Genomic DNA, 22,792 nt, shown 5'->3' with positions numbered 1-22,792 from the left:
AATCTCTAATCCATGTTTGAAGGTTGCTCTTGGCTATCCCAAGTCAATAGATTTTATGGACAGTTTTCATGTATCTTCCTCTAATTTATTGTGGGATACAAGATTGATCTTCAAAGTTGAAAAAAGAGTATTTTTGTGACCTAAAATAAGGTTAATATTAGTATGGGGTGCATGGGTACCATGTTGTTCTCATGAATGTAGGAGACTATTATAGAGACATAGACACATGGTTTGATGTCTAAACTCATGTAAGGTCGATTATAGTGCATGAGGATTAAATATATCCAAGTTTTATGTTGAGCCATAGCTTTGATTTATATACTGATATATAAGCAACATTTGGTTTAGGTTCAAGATTTTATGACAAACATATTCTTCAATTGTAATTCGTACATATGTTGGACTTATGTGTTCATCTGTGTGTGCTCTAAACACTCCTTTCTTGAGTTTGTGATGACCATACATGCTAAATACCTTGACAACATCACAATATGTACAATCTCAAGGTTAGGGGTTATGAATATATAAGTGTATCATATGAATTCAAAAGAAGGCATTTTTAACATACATTTTTAAGATATAAAAATGATGCTATATAAAAGAGCTATTCATAGTTCAATAAAAAAAAGGGAGTGTTTAATTTATGAAAAATTCACCTATAAGGGTATTTTTGAATAGGCCTTGAATGCACATGATATAAGGGGTTTTTTTACAATGAGCCCCCTAAGAAAATCTCTAGCTACATTAAGGCAAGGAAAATGAATCTAGCATATGCTAATTATGGACTAGCTCAAGGTGGATAATGTGTAGAAAGGATTGTGGCTCTAAACCTTGTGATAGATTTTAAAGGCCCTGAGATGTAAGTACTAATGCATTACATTGAATCAAGCGGTTTAAACTAGTTGAAATGAGGTCTTGTGGCCATACCAAACAAGGAAAAATTACCTAGCTAGACTACTCTGTGAAGCAAGTAAAGGGTAAAAGGAACCTGGCACTATATGGAAATGTATTGTGTTAGTTGTATAATGGCCAAGATAACAAGATGATTACAAATGAATAAAGCATCGAACTAAGGACATCCTTGCCTAGACTTGAAAAGGCTATCAAGTTGATGGTACAGATACATGTCACATTGTTGTACTTACAAAGCAAGTGCACCATCCAGTCAAACGCTCTTTCAGCATTAATGACCTTCACGAGAACATTTTATGCATATGCTTAACATTATTGCTCAAAAGCATTGGCTAAGTTCCCAATAATGTGTCTTGTAGGTATTTGATTCATAATGATCTTGAGGTAAACCTTCATGAAGCACTATTCCCTCAATCTGGTGGGCAATCATTTGAGTAATGCGCTCATTGCTACTGGCATAAGAGTCAAGGGTCTCCGATCATCTGAAGTCTCACAATGTGCTTTAAGTAAACATAAGTTCATGAGACGCATCCATGAAAGTGGTAATCATCCGTATGCCAAAGATCGTTTACGTAAAGAGCAGTGTGTCGTTAAGATCATCCAAGAAACGTATAATTTAACATCAGACCATCCCAAGCCTCTGGATCTCCAACGCACTGTGCGCACAAATTCTCCAACGTAATCATCCAACTTTATAGCTCTTCTGATCGCATCTTGCGAATCTTTCAAAAAAAATTTGATGGGCAGCTTTGTACTGTCATTATTAGCTGATACTCTAGTGACTTGATTGATAGCGTGTTGGGTCAAGACCTGATTGCCATTTTTGTTCATTCTTTTTAACGTGCATTTTGCTTTTCGAATGCATGCACCAATTCTCAAAGTCACGAATCACATTTGCATAAGAAAAACATTATGCGAGATATCATTGTCATTAAGAAATATGCAAGCAGAGGAAAGGAATCACAACCTCAACTAAAGATAACCGCTACCTCTTTCTCTTTCATTGTAGTCTACCACTGAGGGAGAAGCTTCGATGAAAGAGGAAGAATAAGAAACCAAGAAGGAAAAGGGTTTTGGGTGGTGGGGGGGAGGGGGGAGGGGAGGAGGGGGGGTGATGGGGTTTGAAGTATGAGAGATGCAAACATTGATATGCCTTTGACATTAAAACATTCTATACATGTTTACTTTCAGCTGAATAGTGAGCAGAGAGAAAGGGTGCTCTTTTTGGAAGCTTGAGAGCAGATTTGGATGTTTCCCAGCCAGCTTGTTCAATTTTATGAATGAAATCATCAAACTGGACACTCAATACTCGGAGACTTTCTGACAGCATGCTCAGCTCACTGCTTGGTGTACAGCTCTCTTGGCTTGAAAGCACTGAGCCCAACTGAATCTGGGAATCAGATGTGGTGGAAGCCTTAAGCCACTCTGTTTGCCAAATACAGCGTAATACTGTTGTACTTGTAGCTCCTTCCTGAACAAAATACCTTATAAGAACCACAAATTGTCCTAACAAACAAGATTGACTCGCACTTAAAGAATAAAACTACACATCTGGCAAACGCACTAGTTTATGCTGCCACTGATTAACCCGTCTTTGTAGCAGGCATAACAAGGTGCATACACTGACTTAAATGATATTTTTACAAGATTCCTACTGCAGGTGGGAATGCACTAGACCAGAAACATTAGACCTGTACGAGTGAATGAGATGTTGTCATAGGAAATCATTTGACAAGTAAGAACTCTCATTGAGAGATCAAAGGCAACGTTCATCCAGTAGTACAGTGCCTGATGTCAGATGAGAATAAGTTTATAAAGCACTCCTGCTTCTGAGGTGTCTCATTGAATAATATTGGAAAATCCCTTTCCTTTGAGGACTTCCTTTGTGCATTAATGAAAATAGAAACGGCTCTTTTACCCAAAAAACAGTCTTCAGCAAAGTAAGGGAGACTTAAGTAGCTTTATACACAAGAAGGCATAGTAGGTATAATTCACCTGTAAGCAAGGTAGTGCCGCTGCAAGAAGCAAGTGAGATGGGTGGCATGCATGAATGTGCGGAAAGCAAGAAAACCTTTAGGAGGTTTTCACGAAAAAGTATGAACAAATCTCTTATTGGAAAACCTACCTTCTGAGCATGGTCATATGCAGCAGGAACAAAGCACCATTGTGAGCAAACCAGTCTAAACTGACTTGAATACATGAACACGGCTGGAGATGAAGGTTTAATTGGAGGATCACAAGAGGGTGTAGCAGTCATGCTTTGTGAAAACACTTCTCTAAGATGACTCACATGACCATTCTTCTTCAAGAAAAGCATACTGTTTGTTGGGCCTTCTTCAAGTAAGCAAAACTACTTACTAGACTGTTCATGCATGAAGCTGCTATCTTATTCTATATATGTGATCCAATCTTTGGTTTGACAGAGAGCACCATTGTTAAGCCAACAAATCAAAATATTGATTAATGAAGAACCATTAACCATTCTCATGTCAAAATTGAGATGAAAGCAAAAGCAATGCCGATCTGTGAGAGTAAAGGTAATGAAGAGATGACATGGAAGAGCTGGACCACAGAGATTAAAGTTTTGTGCAATAGTTGCTTTTCTCCAAAGCAAAATTTTATGCTATTTGCTTTTTCCAATAAAAGGATTTATCTATCAATAACACCTCAGAGAAAGCCTCCTGAGGTTAAAATACGAAGTGCAAGGAACTCTGTAGAGAGTGTCTAAGTACATCAGAAACACAATGGTTGTGTGAACAATCAATCTGGTGGGCTGTAGTGCCAGACCATCCAAGGGGCCATACGAAACAAAGTGCCCGAGTCTCGGGTCTGCAGGAAGGCCTCTCTCCTCTTCCTCATCCTCTCAGAGTTACCCTGCATCCTCTCCCATTTCCTGTGGAAAGTGGATGATCTCTATCCAAATCCTCGAAAGAGTTCTTGCTGTGGACACATCCTGAAGGTCTATAGCATGACTGCACCTCTTGCGGTCCAGATATACCAGGCTATAATACTAGGAATCATGGTGTTCCCACCATCTCAAAGTTATTGAGGTCTCTGTGATATCCAGAGCAAGGTCTTGCCCTGGCAAGGTCATTGATGTCATGGGCGACATATTGTCATGTCCATGGGTCACAGAGCTCTTGCCCAACCCAAACCAATGTTTGGAAGGGGATACCATGCTCTGTGTTCTAAGAGATGTGCATGTGTATGTATCAGAAAAAAAAGCAAGGTGGGATGTCAAGTATGCCCACTTGCACATGGTGTCACTGTGAGCCCCTTGGAGAAGGGTTCCTTTGGTAAGGATAGCAATATAGTGTTGGGCTTTCCTCTTTCCACTCTACAATCGTTATCTTGATTGCACTTCACTAGTTTGCAGTTCCTTCGCACCCCAAACTTTCATTACAACAGGTATACCAATTGCATACATACATATGTATATACAATATCTGCACACACACACGCGCGCGCACGCACACGCGCACACACACACACACACACACACACACACACAGATATAGATATAGATAAATGTATGTATATATGTATGTGCGTGGACATGCACATGTGCATGTGTGACTAGGGTATAGTGGTTTTGGTGCTGTGGTCTTGGCTCTACCTAGGATGATTCTCTCTTCTCTCCTTTTTATAAAAAGGACAAAAAATTTGAAGCAGCTTCTTCCGGGTCAGCAGAAGATTGCCTGTCATATATTTAGCTGCTGTTGTGGTCTAAAGACCAGTTTTGGGTTCACGCGGGGGCAATTCTCCCACCTTGCTCCAATCTGCATATTTCATGTGGGATTGCTATTGGTTCTTGAAGACATCTCATCTGCACTTTTTATGATGGCTGCCCCAACCTCTGTCTTTCTGCTCTCTAAAGGTTTGAATCATGATGAGAACCACTGACATGGAAGGTTATTATAAATTTGAAGTGCATATAGAATCAGAGAGCCAAATGAATTCATCAAGAAGTTGAACAGCTCGAAGAATGTCAGAAAGGCCTTCCAATGACAGAGTCAAGCTATGGTAGCTTGATTAACCCACGAAGCACATTTATTCATCTCATTATACAAGCTTAAACTTATGTAAGTACAAGCAGGTAAGCTGAATGAATGAAGCACATTGCTCACATAGAGAGCTAAATCAAAGTTTGAAGTTCAGGAATGAACCTTAAAAACAACTTGCATGTTCACTCTGTGCATAGCGTTTTGATTCAATGTAAGCACATATTCTTCATTGACATACATACCTAGAAGCTCCTCCAACTGGCATAATGAAATATTAGTACAAAAAAAGCAACATGGATCAAAATCATTTTGAAAGATGGTGCCCACCGCCCAAATCCCCCCTCCCCCCCCACAACATGTTCACTCTGTGCATAGCATTTTGATTCTTAAATCGAATGATTTTTAAACAGGAGAAAACAAAGTGCTGGATGTATTCTTTCCAGGATTTTAAAAACCCAACCTTTCTAACCCCAAGTTGTGGAACAAAAGTCATACACTACATGGGTGGCAGTTTATTGTAAATAAACTTATAAGAACAAAAAGTTCAGAAGCCCATGCTGGATTGAAAGAACTGAAATTACACAGACTAAAGCCACACCCTAAAAAGAAACCACAGGGTTTTGGGCAGGGGTAGGGGGTTGATTTTATATTGGAGAGCCATATAAATGAACTGGTAACTACAATTCTCAACAAGTTCCCAACCACCCTAAAGGTCCCAGCTTTTTTGCTCTTAAAGATGATGAAATTACTTAAGTATAGTATGATTTGCTGCATTCTAAAAAAATGAAGCTTTACAAGTAACTACTCATAAGGTCATACCGATATCAGAGTTTCAATTTGATTCATGGAAGTGACAATATATTTGAAGTTTCAGGATTAGATTCCAACTAACTGCACTCTAGAGATAAACATCAACTTTCGGTAGTCAAGTATTCTATAAGGCCCTCCCTTTTTTTTTCGTAATAGGTAATTGTATTCTGTAAGACCACTCTAGAGGCATTATAGGCTCATTTGGCAAAAAGATATGCAGCCTTAGGTGCATTGGAGAGGCAATGTACTCACATACAATTTCATGAACTGCGCACCAAACTGTGGCTTTTTGACACTTTGGTTACATCCACACTCCTATATGGGGCAACTATTTGGGATCCGAGTCTCTTCCACACAAGGAACAGCCTTTGGTAGAGCAGGATGGACCAAAGAAGGAATACTATGATGGGTGGGAGCATATGGAAAGACCATTGGTCATGATGATCTCACATATGATACGAGCAAAGAGCTCAACCCCACATGAGATTATCAAAGGTGAGTTGCATCACCCATGGTGGTTGAGGCCTTGGTCTAGGCAATGACTTTCATACATAGGCTATGGGAGCTCCCCCAAGATAGATACCCATGGCTAGCCCTGGCCTCTTCTAAACGGCTAGTAGCACATAGTGACAGACATTGTTGGTACGCTTAGATGAGTAAATGGATGAGTTACATGGGCTGTAGATTGACAGATTATCCCCCTTTGACTATAGCTTGGATTGCCCTACACTTGACCTAAGATGTGATCAGAGCTGAACCATGTGATTAGAGCAAACATACTGAGGTTAGATACGGAGAAGACTTGGATTCGACTGCCTGCCCCGCCCCCCATGGCATGAGGATGGCACACTACCAAACCCACTTCCTTCAGGTATCCGAGGATGATTTCATCACCCGACCCAGTTACATGGATACACAGCTGCCTCATGGATTGCACACAATTATTGGTCAGATCCACACCTCATCCCACCACCCGAGGATTGAGATAGGCAGATGGGAGGGCATACAGATAGAGGAAAGCATATGCCCACTATGCAAGAGAGTCAGAGAAAGGAACACTGCATCTGCTGATGCACGGTATATTATAATATATGAGGCAGATACCACTATTTGTTTCCAAATGGTTTTGGACCCTTGAGACGAATCATGCAGTTTGAGGATCGGAGATGCTTGGGTTTCTTCCTCTTGGAGCTCTAGAGTAGAGCAGCTATTCTATGGAGTAGGAGGCTCCCACAGTTTGGCTCACATAGATAGAGAGTGGTCATTGACTTTTTCACTGCTACACAATCAAGTATGGCACATACCACTATTACTGCACACAGCCTACAGGAGTACATCATCATTGGACCTCATCTTCTATAGATGTCCCTTTGGACAAAGCAGTGGCAGTTAGCCGGTCTAGGTACCCACATTCACCCAGATGAAGGCCTAAACATCCACACCATAGACAAGTTAGAGCCATCATTGAGTGCCACATGAGATAGATACCGAGATGCCTCAGCCATGCGAAGATACATCTCCTTCATCTCATTGATGGAGAGTTTCCTTTTTCTATGTTTACTTTTAGATCATTGACATGTTTTCTTTTTATAGGACACTATTTCACTTTTTAGTCTTTTAGGCAGGTTTATAGGCATGTTTTTCATCTTTTCTCATTTCACATGAGAAACACTCCATCGCATGTATTGCTTTGGTCTCATAGGCCACATTGGCCTTTTAGAGACGTTTATATATGCTTTCTTTCTTTCTTTCTTTTTGTGTGCCTCCTCAGCAGTTTCACATTGTATATGGCTTAGACATCATTTTGTACTCATCAACTATGTACTGTTTGTTGTTTATTTTCCATGTGTCAGATGACAGCTATTTTGAGACTTGGAGAAATTCCTTGACTTTTCAAATGTAACATTTTGGTCCCATAGGCCAATTTGGCCTTTTGTAGACATTAATATAACTATAACTTTCTTTCTTTCTTTCCTTCTCTATTTTGTCTCCATTAGGAGGAAGCACAAAAGACCTATGCACATGGCGAGACATGCACAATCTTTCGTGGGCTAATGCAAAGGAAGAATAGGGCATAGTTCACCAAGTTAGGGCACATTCTTTTGCTGCTTAGTGCGGGGGGAGATGAGAGCATACTTGGCCAAGTTAGAGCACAATTTTCACTAGCTATCCTTGAAGCAAGACAACCAAGAGGCATGGATGGCATTCTAGGAACCGGGAGCACATACCCCTATTACCTCTCCAATGACATGCAAGTTGGTCAGCTAATACTATAGTACCAGTATTGAAAGTTGGAGATCCTATGGTTCCCACTAGTTATAGAACGATCATGGTTGGCCGTGTGCTATCTAAGCTTTATGGATCTATACTAGAGCACGAGCTGAGTCCGACATCGGGCATGTGGATAGGCAAGGCTCATGAGAGGTTAGTCCACACTTGATCATATCCTCACACTTCGAGTCATCATTGAGGAAGGTAGAGCACATGGGAGACGGATCTATTGTTGCTTTGTGGACTTCTCCAAAGCAATTGATATAGTGCCACAAGCCATGCTCATGCAAAGAGTACAAGAAAGAATCACTAGATAGGTACGAGCTCTAGGAGGGATGTCACTAGAGATTGTCAGCACTATTGGAGTGAAGCAAGGCTGTCCCCCTTTCACACAGCCTCTTTGGGCTATACATTTATGAGATATTAGACTTTATTAATAGATTGGGAGGAGATGGACCTAGCCTTGGGGGAGTATTAATACCTCTACTCATAGTAACATGGGACAGATTTTGGGGACAGGGACGGGCAGAAATTGACATCCCCTGTTACCATGAGAGGGGACTCTGACATTGGGACAGGATTGGAATGTATGGGGACAGGATGGGACTTGAAGGGGAAGCTAGAAAATGGGCATCCCCTGTTACTATAACTCTACTACTACATGTAGATGATATTGTGCTTCTCTCACCCAACCCACGGGTTGCAGCACCACCTAGATGCACTGCATGCTTTTTGCCAAGACAAAGATCTCACACTGCTCGAGGCACCACACAAGGACACATGATAATGACATGTCATCTAACAACTCTATTCCGACGCTTTAGCTTATAAATGTTGGACAGACCCATGAGAGATATCTTGGAATGATAACTCATGCCCATATCAGTTTCATATTATATTAGATCCCTAGCACTTTTTTAGTAGTTTTAGCTATTTGTTCATAGGCTGATTTGTCCTTTTGAAGATCAAAGGACACTTTCATTGCCTATTTAGGGAGAAATTTGGGCCATTCTCCAAGATGATGGATTTTCAAGATCACAGATGTCTCTAGCTCTTCTTTTTGGAGCTACACCAACATAGAGAGCACCTCTTACGGACTCAAAAGCAGGCATATAGAGATACACACTAGCGTAGACTCAGAGTTCTACAGAGCATCGACCACCCCCTCTACCACAGAGCCCCCATTGGATTGATTGGTGGTCCCACCCCGAGGAGTCACCCTAGACACAGCCACTGAGAGATGCACAACCCACCATCCATATCCAACCGGTCCACATCCCCGCAAGAGGCATCATCTATAGATACAAAGGATACTACATCGTCATCTGGAAATGCTACCTCGCTGCTTCAGCCTCTATGTTAAATAGACCCATGAGAGAGAATTTGGGATGAGAATACTCCCATAGTAGTTTCACATTGTATTTGATTTTGACATTATTTTGTATTCTTCAGCTAAGTATTGTTTATTCTCCATGTAGCTAGTCACAGCATTAGATGACAGCTATTTTGGGACTTGGTAAAATTCCCTGATTTTCGGATGTAACACTTTGGTCTCATAAGCTGATTTGGCCTTTAGTAGACGTTAATGTAACTTTCTTTCTTTCTCTCTCTATGCTAGGCCTGTTCAGCCCACCTAATTTCTACACCATGGCTGTTCAGCCCGCTTGTGAACTACTGGAACATCAACTACAAAAATGCCATATTCTTCCCACCTACCCACGTAGCAACTACTAGACTTCAGGACCCCTCCAAACTAGAAGCCTTAAACACTAGTGTACCTATTCTAGTCACTTTGCACAGAATTACTACCACCAGTGTCTTGAAATGGCCACTAAAGGCATCAGCCTTTTCACTTTGGTAGAGTAGCATTGTGCAGTCAGTTTATTGGGCAGCAACCCAACCTACTGTGATTCAACACCCTTATAATCCTTCATTGAGGCCCACAAGCTCAATGCACCTAAAAAGTTACTCCATCGCTTGTTGGTGGACAAGATCTTGACCAAAGAAGAGGTTTATATTGCTAGTCACTTTAATGGACCCTCATTGCTCAGTGATCTCTTACTTGTGTGTCATTATGGTTCAACCAACCAGCTTGGATGCACTCGCCAAACTCATAATCTGGATTGCCATGTTTGAAGCATAGTGCACCATGTCCTGAAGCCTCTCCCTCGCTTTCCCTTGTGGCATTCATTCCCATCATGCTACCTATCATGCTCCCTGTCCTAACAGACATCATCATTAACAAGGCCTATCCCATCAGATGCCTTCAACCAAAAAATATTAATTCCTAATGTTAATGTCCTCCGCTCATTAATGGGCCACCCATACATTGAATGTCTGAGCATCTCTCTCATAGTGGCACAATCCTTGGCAGCTTGCATCGGCCCGAGTTCAAGATAGATTTATGTATTGGACATCTCAGGGCTGGTCTCTTCATTTGTGGCTCAAAGTTGCCCAATCTATCATGACAGTATGGTCTCTCTTATTTTTCACCCTTGCTTTCCTGGACCAAGAAGTCTCTCTTGCAATTGGTGCAGCCCATCCACTTTATGTTGTGGAAAAGGAAAGGCAATCACTTGGGTTAGGTATGGATATCTTGGTAGCATGCCACTACTACTAAACAGTTGAGGAGAGAAGCATTGTTGGATGTCAATCTTCATGCGGTAGCTCTGAGAATGGCACTTTTGCATGCCTTATTGTGTGCAAAGTCACCCTTGGATTGATGTTGCCAATTTTTTTATTGAGGAGACTGGTGTTTCCTAGGGTTGCTCAGTTATCTGAGCATCTTGGTGGCATGTGCTGAATTCTACAAGGCCTCTCACAACATCACACTCATTTCTTCTTACTCATTTGATTGCCTCTTTGCAACTGATTTTTTGTCTTACGGTTCCTCCTGATCTTTGAAAGGAGGCTTATTCATTACAAGCAAAACTACTTGCCACTTTTAGGATCCTTGATCGGCAAAATAAAGATTTTCATCGAGACAAATTTAATTGGACGGCTTGATTGGGGTTGCAGATGCTGAGTGATGCTCTCATTCCTCGGCAGTCCCATCTTTATTTCTTCCGTCGCATATGCCAAAACTTTTGGGTGCCTAGAGGCTATAGCTTGTAGTTTTTTCATATGTTTGTCATATGCATACACATATGGGTATGAAAGTATGAAAAACATATGTTTCACCGGTACTCTTTGAACCATATGTGACCTAAAAATTTCACATACTTTTCTACTAGCATACATTTAACTAACCACATTTTCCCATGACACACACACATTATAAAACAACATTATAATGGGTCTAACTTGACAAAATTTGAATCATACGTGACCTGAAAATTTAACATACTTTTCTACTAGTATACATTTGATTAACCACATTTTCCCATGACACATACATTTTAAAACACACATTACAATGTGAAAACTTGACATACCTGGGCCACATTGTGTAGTCATTGTGTAAGCCTATAGACTCATCGTAGACATTAGATCCAAAGAACAGAGATAAGTGGTTTGAAGTACTCAACAAAGTCTTAAAAACACAAAAAGGATTGCTAGATAACAAGTTAATTTTGCTAGATAACAAGTTGCTTGAGCTCTATGGAGTTAAATTGCAACAGGTTTGGGGACGCCAAGATATAATTGTTAAATTTTGGGCATTTCGGACAGTTTTTCTTAAAAAATTTAACAGGACAAGTATGTTATGAATAACATACTTTCATACTTTTCATACATTTGCAAAGTATGCTATCCAAAACATACTTGACCGACGATGTCAAGTGCTTTTTGAAAATTGAAAACCCCTAGTCAAACTGTAGATAGGTTTGATTTTTGTTAGTTTTGATGTTTGCATGACTGTTTGTGTTGTCGTTTTGTAATTGGATTTTTTGTTTTTGTCTAGCTTAGGATTTGTTTTTATCATTTTGTTTATTTTTTGAGTGTGGAAACTTGATAGCCTTGGTTGAGTTTGGTATTTTTTTGGACATGTTGGAGCTAGAGTTTGTTGATAGCTGCCGAACATTGTGGAACATGTAAGTTTTCTTGCTAAGACTCTTGCACATCACATGGATTATGGGTTCACGAGCACTTCACGTTGCACTTGTTTGATGCATTGCACTCGGGGGTCGTCTGTTGATATTTTCAAATACTTCCATGCCATGGGTTGGGTTTATGCACGTTTAGCACCATCATTGAGCACTTCCATGGCATGAGGCCTGCTGCAACTATATGCAGTAAATCTTAGATGCACGTGCACTTGAGAGAGCACCTTTCAATGAGCACGCACTGTTTTTTACATGCACAATATTTGGGATATTCATCACAAAGTTAGAAATCTTTGGTTGAGAGGGTAAGGTGGTTGGGTGAGTTTTGAGGGTCGTGAAGGTTGCCGCCAATTGTGAGATGGATTGTTTATATTCGGTCAGCATCAACACACTGAGTACTCCTATAGTTATTGTTTCAACAACTCCTACTTGTCCCGTTGCTGCTCTGCCATCGTGCCCTAGCCCCCCCTCCTGTTGCTCCCTCCATGGTCTCATGGGTCAAGGGATATTCATGGTTCTCAACTCACCTCTACGGACGCAGCCCGTGAGCTAGTGGATAGCTCACCTTATGCCTCCACGAAGGGGGTCATCTATACGGTTCCCTGGTACAATGGATTCATAGTGGAGGAATTCGTGCTTCACAACAGGTTTCTTAGATATCTGATCACCTTACTATTCCCTGGACTGGCGGTAGAGTATTGTCAGTTAGTGGAGGACTTTGGATGGCTTTGGCACAGTTTTGCTTGCCTCCTTCGTAGATGCACTGATAGCTATAGGAGTCCCAAAGGTGTGGGTGGCTGTGAAAGATACAAAGAACATTCCAAAGTTTCTAGATATTGAGGCAGGTGGACACTCCTTCAAGTAGTAGGTTATTGTGACTGGGCAGTTAGGGCAGTGCCTACAATGCCATGACTTAGGGCATTAGGCAGGAGACTGCACGTGCTTCGGAGCCAAGGCGGCTTCGTTGACAGGCTCACACGTGGACGATGAAGGCTTTACACACGTCCAGCGACAACAGAGAGGGAGACGGCAGGGGGGGCCTCAGTCAGCCCCTCAGACACAACCACGGCAGCAGAGAGTAGGAGGGCGAGCGACGGACTCTCGGTAGAGCACCCCACAGCCCCCCCCAGCTCGTCCCACCCGGCAGAATCACAGATCTCCACCTCCACCTCTACCACCCACGAAGGTATTAGGTGGACGATGACGGCTTTATACAGGTCCAGCGACAACAGAGAGAGAGATGGCAGTGGGGGGTCTCAGTCAGCCCCTTAGACACAGCCACGATAGCAGAGAGTAGAAGGGCGAGCGACGGATCCTCGGCAGAGCACCCCACAGCCCTCCCTAGCTCGTTCCACTCGGCAGAATCACAGACCTCCACCTCCACCACCTACGAAGGCATCATAGGCTATCTCACCTGAGATCCCACACACACCCCCCCCCCCCCCCCAACCCCCCCAAACACCTGCCTCATACCTCCGATTACCCCACCATCCCTTGATCTTCCTCCTCCCCGCCATCTCCCCCACCGATCAATTCCCCTGATCCTCAACTAGTACAGGTGACCACTTTGTTTGATCACTTCCCGGTTCTCCTTACACTTGATGCTCTAGTTTCAGCCCTTGACACGCGATCCTGTCAGATCCCTGACTCGATCTACAGGAGGGAGGAGGCAGATTGGGCAGCTCTTGACTAGGGAGTGGGATAGGAGGGAACGGATCGTAGAGGAGGTCGCAGAGGTCCTAGCTGAGTCGAGCACGATCTGCCAAGAGGCAGCCCTACAGGCAGCAGAGTTGGGAGGAGAGAGCACTTCGGCGAGACCTAGCCACGCAGAGAGTACTCCAGGAGGCACCAGGGGATCCCACTCTCCACGCACAGGAGGTGCGCACACGCGCAGCCCTCGCTGGTCTTGAGAACAAGTGCTCGGAGTGTTCCTTCCGTATGTCAATAGCCTTTTGGGCGCGGAAGGGGGACACAATGTGCACAGAGTTTTTCCAAGTGCATTAGCCTCGCACCTCAGAAGATAAGATTTGCAACCTCCGTGATCAGTATGGGAGGATTCGCTCTAGCCTAGATGAGGTGATGGAGATTGCCACTAACTACTACAGACACCTTTTTTAGTAGGAGGCAGTCCCAGCTAGAGGACATCGTTGTAGATAGTAGGTCCGGGACCACATTCTGTCCCTCGTCACAGAGGAGATGGAATGCTCCCTCCTAGACCCCTTCATAGAGAAGGAATTAGAGGAGGCTTTCCATACACAGGATGGGCAAAATGCCCGGGAGAGAATGGTCTTTCGAAGGCCTTCTTCACTACCTACTGGAAGGTGGTGAAGGAGCCCCTATTGTTGGCATTTCAAGAGATCTTTAACTCAAGACGGATGCCAAGGAGTCTCTCGGCAGGTCTTATCAATCTCCTCCCCAAAGGGGGAGATTGGTTGGAGCTATCCCAATGGAGACTGATCACCCTGTTGTCAGTGGCCTATAAGGCACTGGCTAAGATGATCAGTAGTAGGCGACTCTGCCCCGTGCTTCTAGACATTATTCATGACACACAGATAGGTTTTGTCCAGGATAGGAGCATCCTAGACAATGTCTTCACCTTCTTTGAGGCAATTGAGTGGGCCCATCACAGTGGTCAAGGATTGGCTGTACTTCTGGACTTCGAGAAAGCCTATGACAAGGTTGACTGGGACTTCTTAAAGGGCACCATGGTGAGGTTGGGCTTCCCTCAGGCATGGATCCACGGGGTTTCTGCACTTTACAGATCAGCTACCAGCAGGGTCCGCATAGGTGGTAGGAGGGGGAGGAGTTTCGACTAGAGAGATCGGTCTAGCAAGGCTGTCCTCTTGCCCCATATCTGTTCTTACTCTTTGCAGAGGCGATGCCCTACTTCTTTCGGTCACGTGTGATATATAGAGGATGATGAGTTGATGTTGGAGAGAGTGAGACTAGCTCTGAGGTGTTTTGCACTGCAGCTGGAGTGAAAAGCAATTGGAGAAAATCAGTTGGTTTTCTTACAGCTCTGAGGTGTTTTGCACTGCAGCTGGAGCGAAAATCAACTAGAGAAAGTCAATTGGTTTTCTTACAGACCCGGACTCTAGCATGGAGTGGGGCGTCTACTTGGGATTCAGATGGGTGCACAGAGGGCAGACCGTCTGATACCTAGGGTTCTAGGTGGGACTCGACATCACGCTTGCCCAATAGTTCCTTCCAGTTCTCGATCCTCTTGGGCAGAAGCTAATCTACTGTGGAGTACTGTTTGCCTTTCCTCCTAGCTCTGGTGGTCAACCAGGTCCTCCTAGCGACGGCTTGGTACATTGCCTCGTGTCGGTGCTTCTTCTCGTCTTGTGTAGTTTAGCTTCGCCGCCTAGTGCAGAATTTTCTCTTGGCCGGCTCAGACGGTTTCAGGGATTCTCCGGCCAAGGTGGCATGGGCGACCATCATCTGGTATCGGTTTGAGAGAGGGCTTGGGATCATAGATGCAAAGTTCTAGAGCCTGACCCTTTTGGGCAAGCTAGTTATCCGTAGGCTCACGCCAGGAGGGCAGACCTGGAAGATTCTTCTGCAGGAGGGTCTCCAGGAGTGTAGATCGAGGCTTGGTGGTTATTGGAGGCTATCCTTGAGATGGATCTTCACGATGGCCCAGATCACGCCACCCAGATTCTCCTTCCTCCGAAACCTACTTCGTGTGTGGCAGGGCCTTTGCAAGGCCCTAATTCAGAGGCCCCTAGGATGCTAGGAGGAGATAGACCACCAACCAATGGTCTGAAACCCTCAGGTCAAAGATCGCGACGAGATACAGATTGGCAAGCACCCCCATATCCAGTGGGGTGGATATGGGGGGCTGGCCTTGCTCGTACTATCAATACGTAGTAGAAGGTATACAGGATGGAGGATCCAGGAGGTGTTGCAGTAGGCAATAGGTTGTTAGTGAGGAGTCGAGTTGAGGAGGAGAAAGATTGACGCAACGATGCTTGACCCCTTGATCCGAGAGCCGGTGGAGCTTGGCAAGGTGTGGGCCGCTAGATTCTCACTAGCAGGCATCCCTCTACAGGTGATAGGTAGAGTGGGCAGTACCCCCTACGGGATTTTCTTCATCGTGCAGGATAGGGGGCGTTTGGTCCTTGACAGAGGGCAACAAGATGAGGAGATCATTGTCCTTCCTTGGAGGAGGATTTGTGTGGTTGGTCTCCAGGGGAAGACCTCGCGTCTGGACCCTTACGTGTTTTGGGAGGAGTTTCGGGAGTGGGGCCTCTGGATATGGGAGAGTAGGCCACTTGATGAGCTGGAGTAGGACCTTGGAGAGTGGCTATGGCCGGCCATTGGAGAGTAGGCCACTTGATGAGCTCGAGTAGGACCTTGGAGAGTGTCTATGGCTAGCCACTACGGCTACCAAGAAGCCATTGAGGTTCTTGGAGTACCTAGCCAAGATTGTTAGACACGTATTGATGCAGGAGGACATGGATTAGGCACCTCCGCGTAGCAGATATTGGATGGAGCACAGCATCACGGATGCCTTCCGTCGGACTTTCTAGCGCCGCCTATGGGAGAGTTGGAGGCCAAGGAGGGCATTGTATTTCCTATGGCTTTTGGTGCATGGAGGTTTGGTGGTTGGGAGTTGGCTAGCCCAGATGCAGTAGGATGGAGGGTGTAAACGCTACCCACAACAGCTTCTGGAAACTCCAAAGCACTGCCTCTGGTCTTGCAAGGCGGCATAGGCTGTGTGAAAAGGAGCTTGCTGCATTCTCCGCTGTGTGGCACCTAGCCTTGGATGTATCTCGTGGAGAGCTTTTTGCTGGTAGGCAATCAGCCAGGCCGTCACCTTTTGTATGAGGCTGGGATGCAGGACACGATTTTCATCATTGAGGCAGGGTCTTGCGCAGTGGTGGGCTTGAAGGCTTTATCTAGCCACCAAGTATTGGAGCCCATAGCAGACCGCTTTGAGATATGGGAGATCGTAGGGAGTCTTATAGGATGGCATATCTAGAAGGCACGCTATTAGGAGGTTTTTGGCGGGGAGTGCCTTTCAGTATAGGCGACCTTGGGAGAGCTTTGGACTTCCATCATACACTCTCTCCACGGCCGGTGGGACCAGGTGCAGGGCGAGTCTCGAGCTCGTTAGGAGCTCCGTTTTCACTTTCTGCGCACCTGGGGCGGCTAGGATCCGTTCTTCATGATGTAGGCACTCAGCCCTAGATGGTGATACACCCCCCTCCATGGCTTCTTGCCCCCATCCCCCCTAGACCACCTTGAGAGGCTTGTATACATGATGTATTTGTGATTTTGTATCAGCTCCAGCTAGTCTGTTGAGCATGAGTACTCCGTTGTAATCAGCCTTTTGAGTAATATAATTAGCCACATTTTACTTGCAAAAAAAAAAAAGATCAACAGCTTGAGGACCATTTTTATGAGTGATTGTGAGATTTTGGGTGGGTGGAGCGGAGTACGTCATATCTCTTTGATAAGCCTTGAGTGGTGAGGTTAAGGATTTTAAGTAATCAAGGAACTTTGTTTGCATATTGCATGATGTACGAGCATATGTAGATAGGCTAGGCACAGTTCTTCAATGCATCCATAATTTTCGTGTGAGCATTGATTGATTGGTTGCATATCATAGATCCTACATTGCATATTTTCTCGAATCATGAATGGTTGAGCACGAAGTTTTGTTACATAGTATATTCTTCGCAAGTCACATTGCATAAAACCATTAGCAAGAAGATAATAGGAGATTATTTTCAAAAGAACATTGATTGGTGCTATGAAGGAGGGGGGAGCCGATCTACATACTTGACCCAAGAAGGGAGGATCATGCTTGCGTCTGTGAGAGATTTCAGAGTTTTCAAACATCAACACTATGATTCATGCCTGACTTGCTTGCAAAAACTTGGGGCCTTGCGTATTATGATCTAAAGCTGGCTCTGTAATCTTTGGGCGGTGACTTTGGACGAGCTTGACAACATAATGGTCTGTGAATTATATGGGGGATGAAGCTTTTTATGTAGAGAAAGCAGACGTCATCTAAGGTGGTGCATCAGGACGACCAGAGAAAGAAAGTTGCTTATGTTATATCCGTCAGGAAGTTTCAGGCATGGTTTTGGGGAAATAATTAGTTGGCTTAATTCTGGAGATCAATCACTATATAATGAGGTTTGTGTTGCTGCCGTTTATGGGGCGTAGCCAAATGTGTATGGTCCTTATGATAAAAAGTTTGACATGGATGTGATGAGCTGAAGGGAGCCTTCACCGTGAGTTGCGAGAAGAAGCAACATTCAATACGATGAAGTTGAAAGGCTACTATCATGATTTTTGGAGAGCTGGGCGTGTGTATGAGCTATTCAAGGCATGGATCACGATTCACGCCGGCGGCAGATTACATGTATTTTATGTCATTGAATAATTAAAATTGCAGAGCAAGCTTTGTGGAAAGGCAGGTGGCAGCCTATTGACCCAAATAGCAGCCTGTTTGGAGGCCGACAATGACGAACGATAGGTGGCGTGACGAGATGATGACGGCGAATATTCTGTGCGGGCAGGCAGTGATGACGGATGACATGGCGGTTTGTTGAAACGAAAGATCATGAAAAAATACTGAGGATCATGGCAAAAAGGTATCGAATATATGCAGGAAAGCGGAATCTGAGATGCCTTGTGCGCTGTCAAATAGCGGGTGGCGTTCAATAGCAGCTTGATTAATGGCAGTGTGGTGACATATTTCGTGAGGTGGCAGGCGTATTAAACGCCAGGTTAAAAGCCCTTGATTTAGAGCCTTGTGGCTTTTAACTTTGGTCTAAGCCTTTAACACTTTGAAAGTTTTGACTAAACGAATAAGGCTTTTTGCCTTTAGAGAATATAGCTAAAACTCAAAAAGCTTTATGCTTTTAAAAAGCAAAACTCAATGTATGTGTGGAGATGAGAAAACTATATAAGAGATATATGAGAAGAGCCTTACCTTGCCCTACCCCAGGTAAACTTATTTTATCTTGTGAGAGGAGAGTGGAGGGTCACACGAGTGCGAGAGCGAGGACTCTTGACGTGCTATATGTGAAGATTTCAAACTTGGAAGCTGTAGCGCGGAGTGTCAGCTCAAGGTTGTTAAGGTATGGGATTTTTGTGCAATTGGTTTTCTCTTTGGAGTTTGTGTTTTTGAGCTTTCTTGGGTTTGTGTGATGCTCTACCCAGAATTAAGTTTTTAAGTTGTTTCTGAACTATGAGAGGCATTGTATGTTGTTTGGTTTTGTGTGTGGCTTGTAGTGTTTTAATGAATATTTAAATTTTTTGTGTTATGTTGTGCATTTGACAAAGTCAATTATTATCACCAGCACTCCTTAATGTCTCGTCATCGGGTTGTGAGTGAGGCTTGCTCTTGATCACCGCTCGCGTAACAACGGGACAAGTATGTTGTGCATCATATACTTCATTTTTTTCAGACGTTTGCAAACATTTGTTTGCTCAAATATATGAGTATGAAAAAACTATGCTATAGCCACATATAGTTCACCCTATAGGGCAACATGAGTGATATAATCCATTACTTGCTCCTCAACCTGCTTTCCCGATAGTAGATGGGATCCATATTTAGGCTCCCTTTTTCTTGAAGTTTATGGAGTGTAGTCAATTGAATACCAATGATAGAGAGTGAGAGTCCAATGCCTTGACAATTCGTTAGAGTGATGGAAATTTCACAACCCTTATCTCTACACCTATCCATTATTACTGGTATTGACCTTTGTGTTTTTGCAATTCTAGCTCTCCATTAGGGCCAAAAGTACAAAAAATGGCACTTTTGTTAATCCCTTGATTAAGAAAAAAGCCAATCAGAGTCTGCTATGTATACAAAAATATGGTTTTGTTGACAGTAGATGCCTGTCCGTTCTTGGGTCCTAGGCAAGATGCCTTCTTCGTCCACTTTGCAATCAGATCATCCCTATCTCTTCCACTTTCTTAGATGCACATCCCTCTAGTATATTTGGTGCACTGTAATGCCTTCAAATTTTTCTTTCAGACTCCGATATTCATGGTCATGTGGCCCATGTTCGGGCATTATTGTTATGGCATAATGTTATAAAAATAGATGTGATTATTTATTTTACGCTTTAATTTATGAATTTTTATTTGGCATGTGGAAATGTGGCACTGATGAGAATTTATTGCTCAATTATCTAAGCTGCTTCACGAAGAGAGAGAGAGAGAGAGAGAGAGAGAGAGAGAGAGAGAGAGAGAGAGAGAGATCTCATCCGGCACTCCGACTTGCTCCCTCGAGAGGATTTGCTTCCCTAGCATATGGCAATTGCCTCTGGGTCGCTGCCATGATTGGTGTAACCTTTTTCGTGCATTAGTACGGGGATTTCCCACACGTTAGCCTAGGGCCCTTGTGTCTCTTGTAATCATGTAATCATGTAATCTTGTACCTTTTTTTCGTAATTAATACAATTCCCTTTTACGAAAAAGAGAGAGAGAGAGAGAGTAAAGAAGACATTACCCAATATTTGGGATATCCCATTGGTGTGGATGTTCCTCCTCAAGCATTGCTTGATTGGATGTTGTCCAGAATTCATGATAGGTTTATATATTGGAAATCTCAAGGTTGGCCTCTTCATGTGCGGCTCAATCTATCATGATGAGTATGGTCTCCTATTTTTAACCCTTGCTTTCCTAGACCAAGAAGTCTGTCACGAGGATGAGGTGCAAGCTACTTTTTCACAGTTGAAGGCCGAAGGACCCTATGAAAAAAATGGGCGTCAAAGGCAAAAGTTATAATAAGTTACACTTGTTAGATTCTAGGTGAATTTTGGTGTCAGTTTGTCCCTAGGACCATTAATTGGCCATTAAGTGTTAGTGGTGACACTTGGGACTAGGAATTAATTAATGGATTAATGCTTGTCCAAGTGTCAATTAATGCATGGGACCACTTTGGGTTGCAAATGGCCTAGCCAATTAATTTTTGGATGGGCAAGGTCAAATTTCTAGGCATGGATTAAGGGCTGAATTAATTTTCAGAATTAATTAAATGACTCGAAATTGCTGAAAATGGATTAAGAAAGCTGCCACTTGGCAAAACTTTCCCATGCAAGTGGGCAAAAGGCTAAATAGGGCTGAAGGGAGAGGGAAATCTTGTTTTTCCATTTTGGAGCTGTTGAAAAGAGGTGTTGGACTATTGCTGCCAGCTTTTGGGGCCAATTCCCAGCCATCGGAGACCATAGCCATTCGGAGGAGATCTCAGCTATTTTTGGTGGGCTGATTTGTAATTTCTGCAGTAAATCCTAATTTACAGCAGAAATTGGGGTTTAGTAGCCACCTTGGGATCCGTGCCAGAGATTGAAGGCTCAAAGGATTGAAATCAACAACTGATAATTAAAGATTATCAAGGGATTTCAGGAACCAGCCCATCCTGATTTGATTTGGGGCAGCATTTGGCCAACCAAGGGTCAAATTGGAAAAAAGTCATGGGTGAATCAAGGGGCAAATGACCCAAAAGGCTTGCTGGTCATTTATGGTAGCAAGAGCAATTGGTTAGCAGGAGGAGATTGAAGAATCTCAAGTTGTACTCCTTCCAGTTGAATGAAAGCTAAAGAAATACCACAAGGGACACGAATTTTGGGGCCAACAGGGTGACTATTGTCCAAGAATGTTATGGTAAAGTGTGTGTTTCATTTTATGTGCATTTATTTATTGCTGTAATTAACTCTTAAATCAGGTTATCACCACCCATTCCAAGAAGGAAGACTGGTTTCAAGGTTCGGTTGCCCGGATATATCAAATCTCTTGATTTGGTGGGCCCGAGGCACCTCATTGCAAGCCAAAGCTTTGTGCTAGTGTTGATCTTTGTGCTCAGCTGAGAAATTACAGCAAGATGTCTTCATACAATGGGATGCAATCAAGCAGTAATGATGCCTCTCATGATACACATTCACATGGGGAAGAAGGAAATGCAATGCCTAATCTTGGACAAGGCACGAATCATGTACAGCATGCTGAAAATGCGGTTCAAGGCCAAGATGTTGGACCCTCAATGCAGAAAGATGACGATGATCAACAAGGGGAAATGGAATTCGATGTTGCATTCAAGAATCAAATAAGGGCATCGGCCAATATCTTTGCTGAATTGGGAAAAGATCCTCAGTTTACTCGGTTTTTGAATACTCCTACGAAGGACAACAAGGGCAAGAAAAGAAAATCCTCTTCTAGAACTTCGGGACAGTCAGATGCACCAAAGAACAAACCAAAGTCTTCTCAAGATGCTCCTAAAGGTGCTCATGGTCAAAAGCAGTTGGTGCTAGTTGGGCAAGAAATGCATATGCAAGTTCATGATGCAAATGCTAATCCTATGGTTTTTGGACAACAAGGTTTGCATGAGAATTTAGGGCAGCCAGCTTACTTTGGTGGTAGCACAATTTTTCATGCTATGGTGGGTGAGCGACCGAATGTGGGAATGTATGGCATATCTCCCCATAATTTTCAGCAACCAATGCATGGCTTGCATAACCCAATGCACTCGGGTATGGCTCATGGAATGCATAATCCGATGTATGGCGGCATCAGTATGATGCCTGGTGTGTAAAATCACGCATATGGGCAAGCATTGGTACCCCGTTGTGCTTTTGGGACTCAAGGAATAAGTACTGGTCATGCAAATGCTCCATTTAATGCTGGCTATCATGGAAATACATCAAATGCACCCTTTTTGCAGCAGCCCGTATATGACAATTTGACCCCCATAGGTCCAGCAAAGGACTATGATGAGGGAGGTAAAAG

At 43.5% G+C, this 22,792-nt stretch overlaps 1 protein-coding gene across 9 annotated transcripts in view; it reads right to left on the bottom strand.

Annotated features, from left to right (window-relative positions):
• Window positions 1-1,142: 1,142 nt before the first annotated feature.
• Window positions 1,143-22,792, bottom strand: part of RUS5 (root UVB sensitive protein (Protein of unknown function, DUF647)) — a 218,744-nt gene continuing 197,094 nt past the window's right edge. The window contains exons 14-16 of one of the 9 annotated variants that reach the window (XR_015693315.1): window positions 11,432-11,469; window positions 5,079-5,174; window positions 2,248-2,383 (exon numbers count right to left, since the gene is read on the bottom strand). Coding sequence is in view for 7 of the 9 variants with exons in the window: in XM_087694119.1 (XP_087550245.1) it covers window positions 2,084-2,383; window positions 5,079-5,174 (396 nt within the window). In the remaining 2 variants the exon portion in view is untranslated. Of the gene's footprint in view, window positions 2,384-5,078; window positions 5,175-11,431; window positions 11,470-22,792 lie in introns of all 9 variants that reach the window. The other 8 variants (XR_015693314.1, XM_087694119.1, XM_087694120.1 and 5 more) reach the window with 8 other exon arrangements.

Source organism: Lygodium microphyllum, chromosome 15 (genome assembly GCF_053477565.2).
Source record: "Lygodium microphyllum isolate KBCC chromosome 15, Lygodium_microphyllum_v1.1.10, whole genome shotgun sequence".
NCBI lineage: Eukaryota > Viridiplantae > Streptophyta > Polypodiopsida > Schizaeales > Lygodiaceae > Lygodium > Lygodium microphyllum.
Note: the sequence above shows the minus strand (reverse complement) of the source record. Positions and strands in the feature narration are given on the sequence as shown.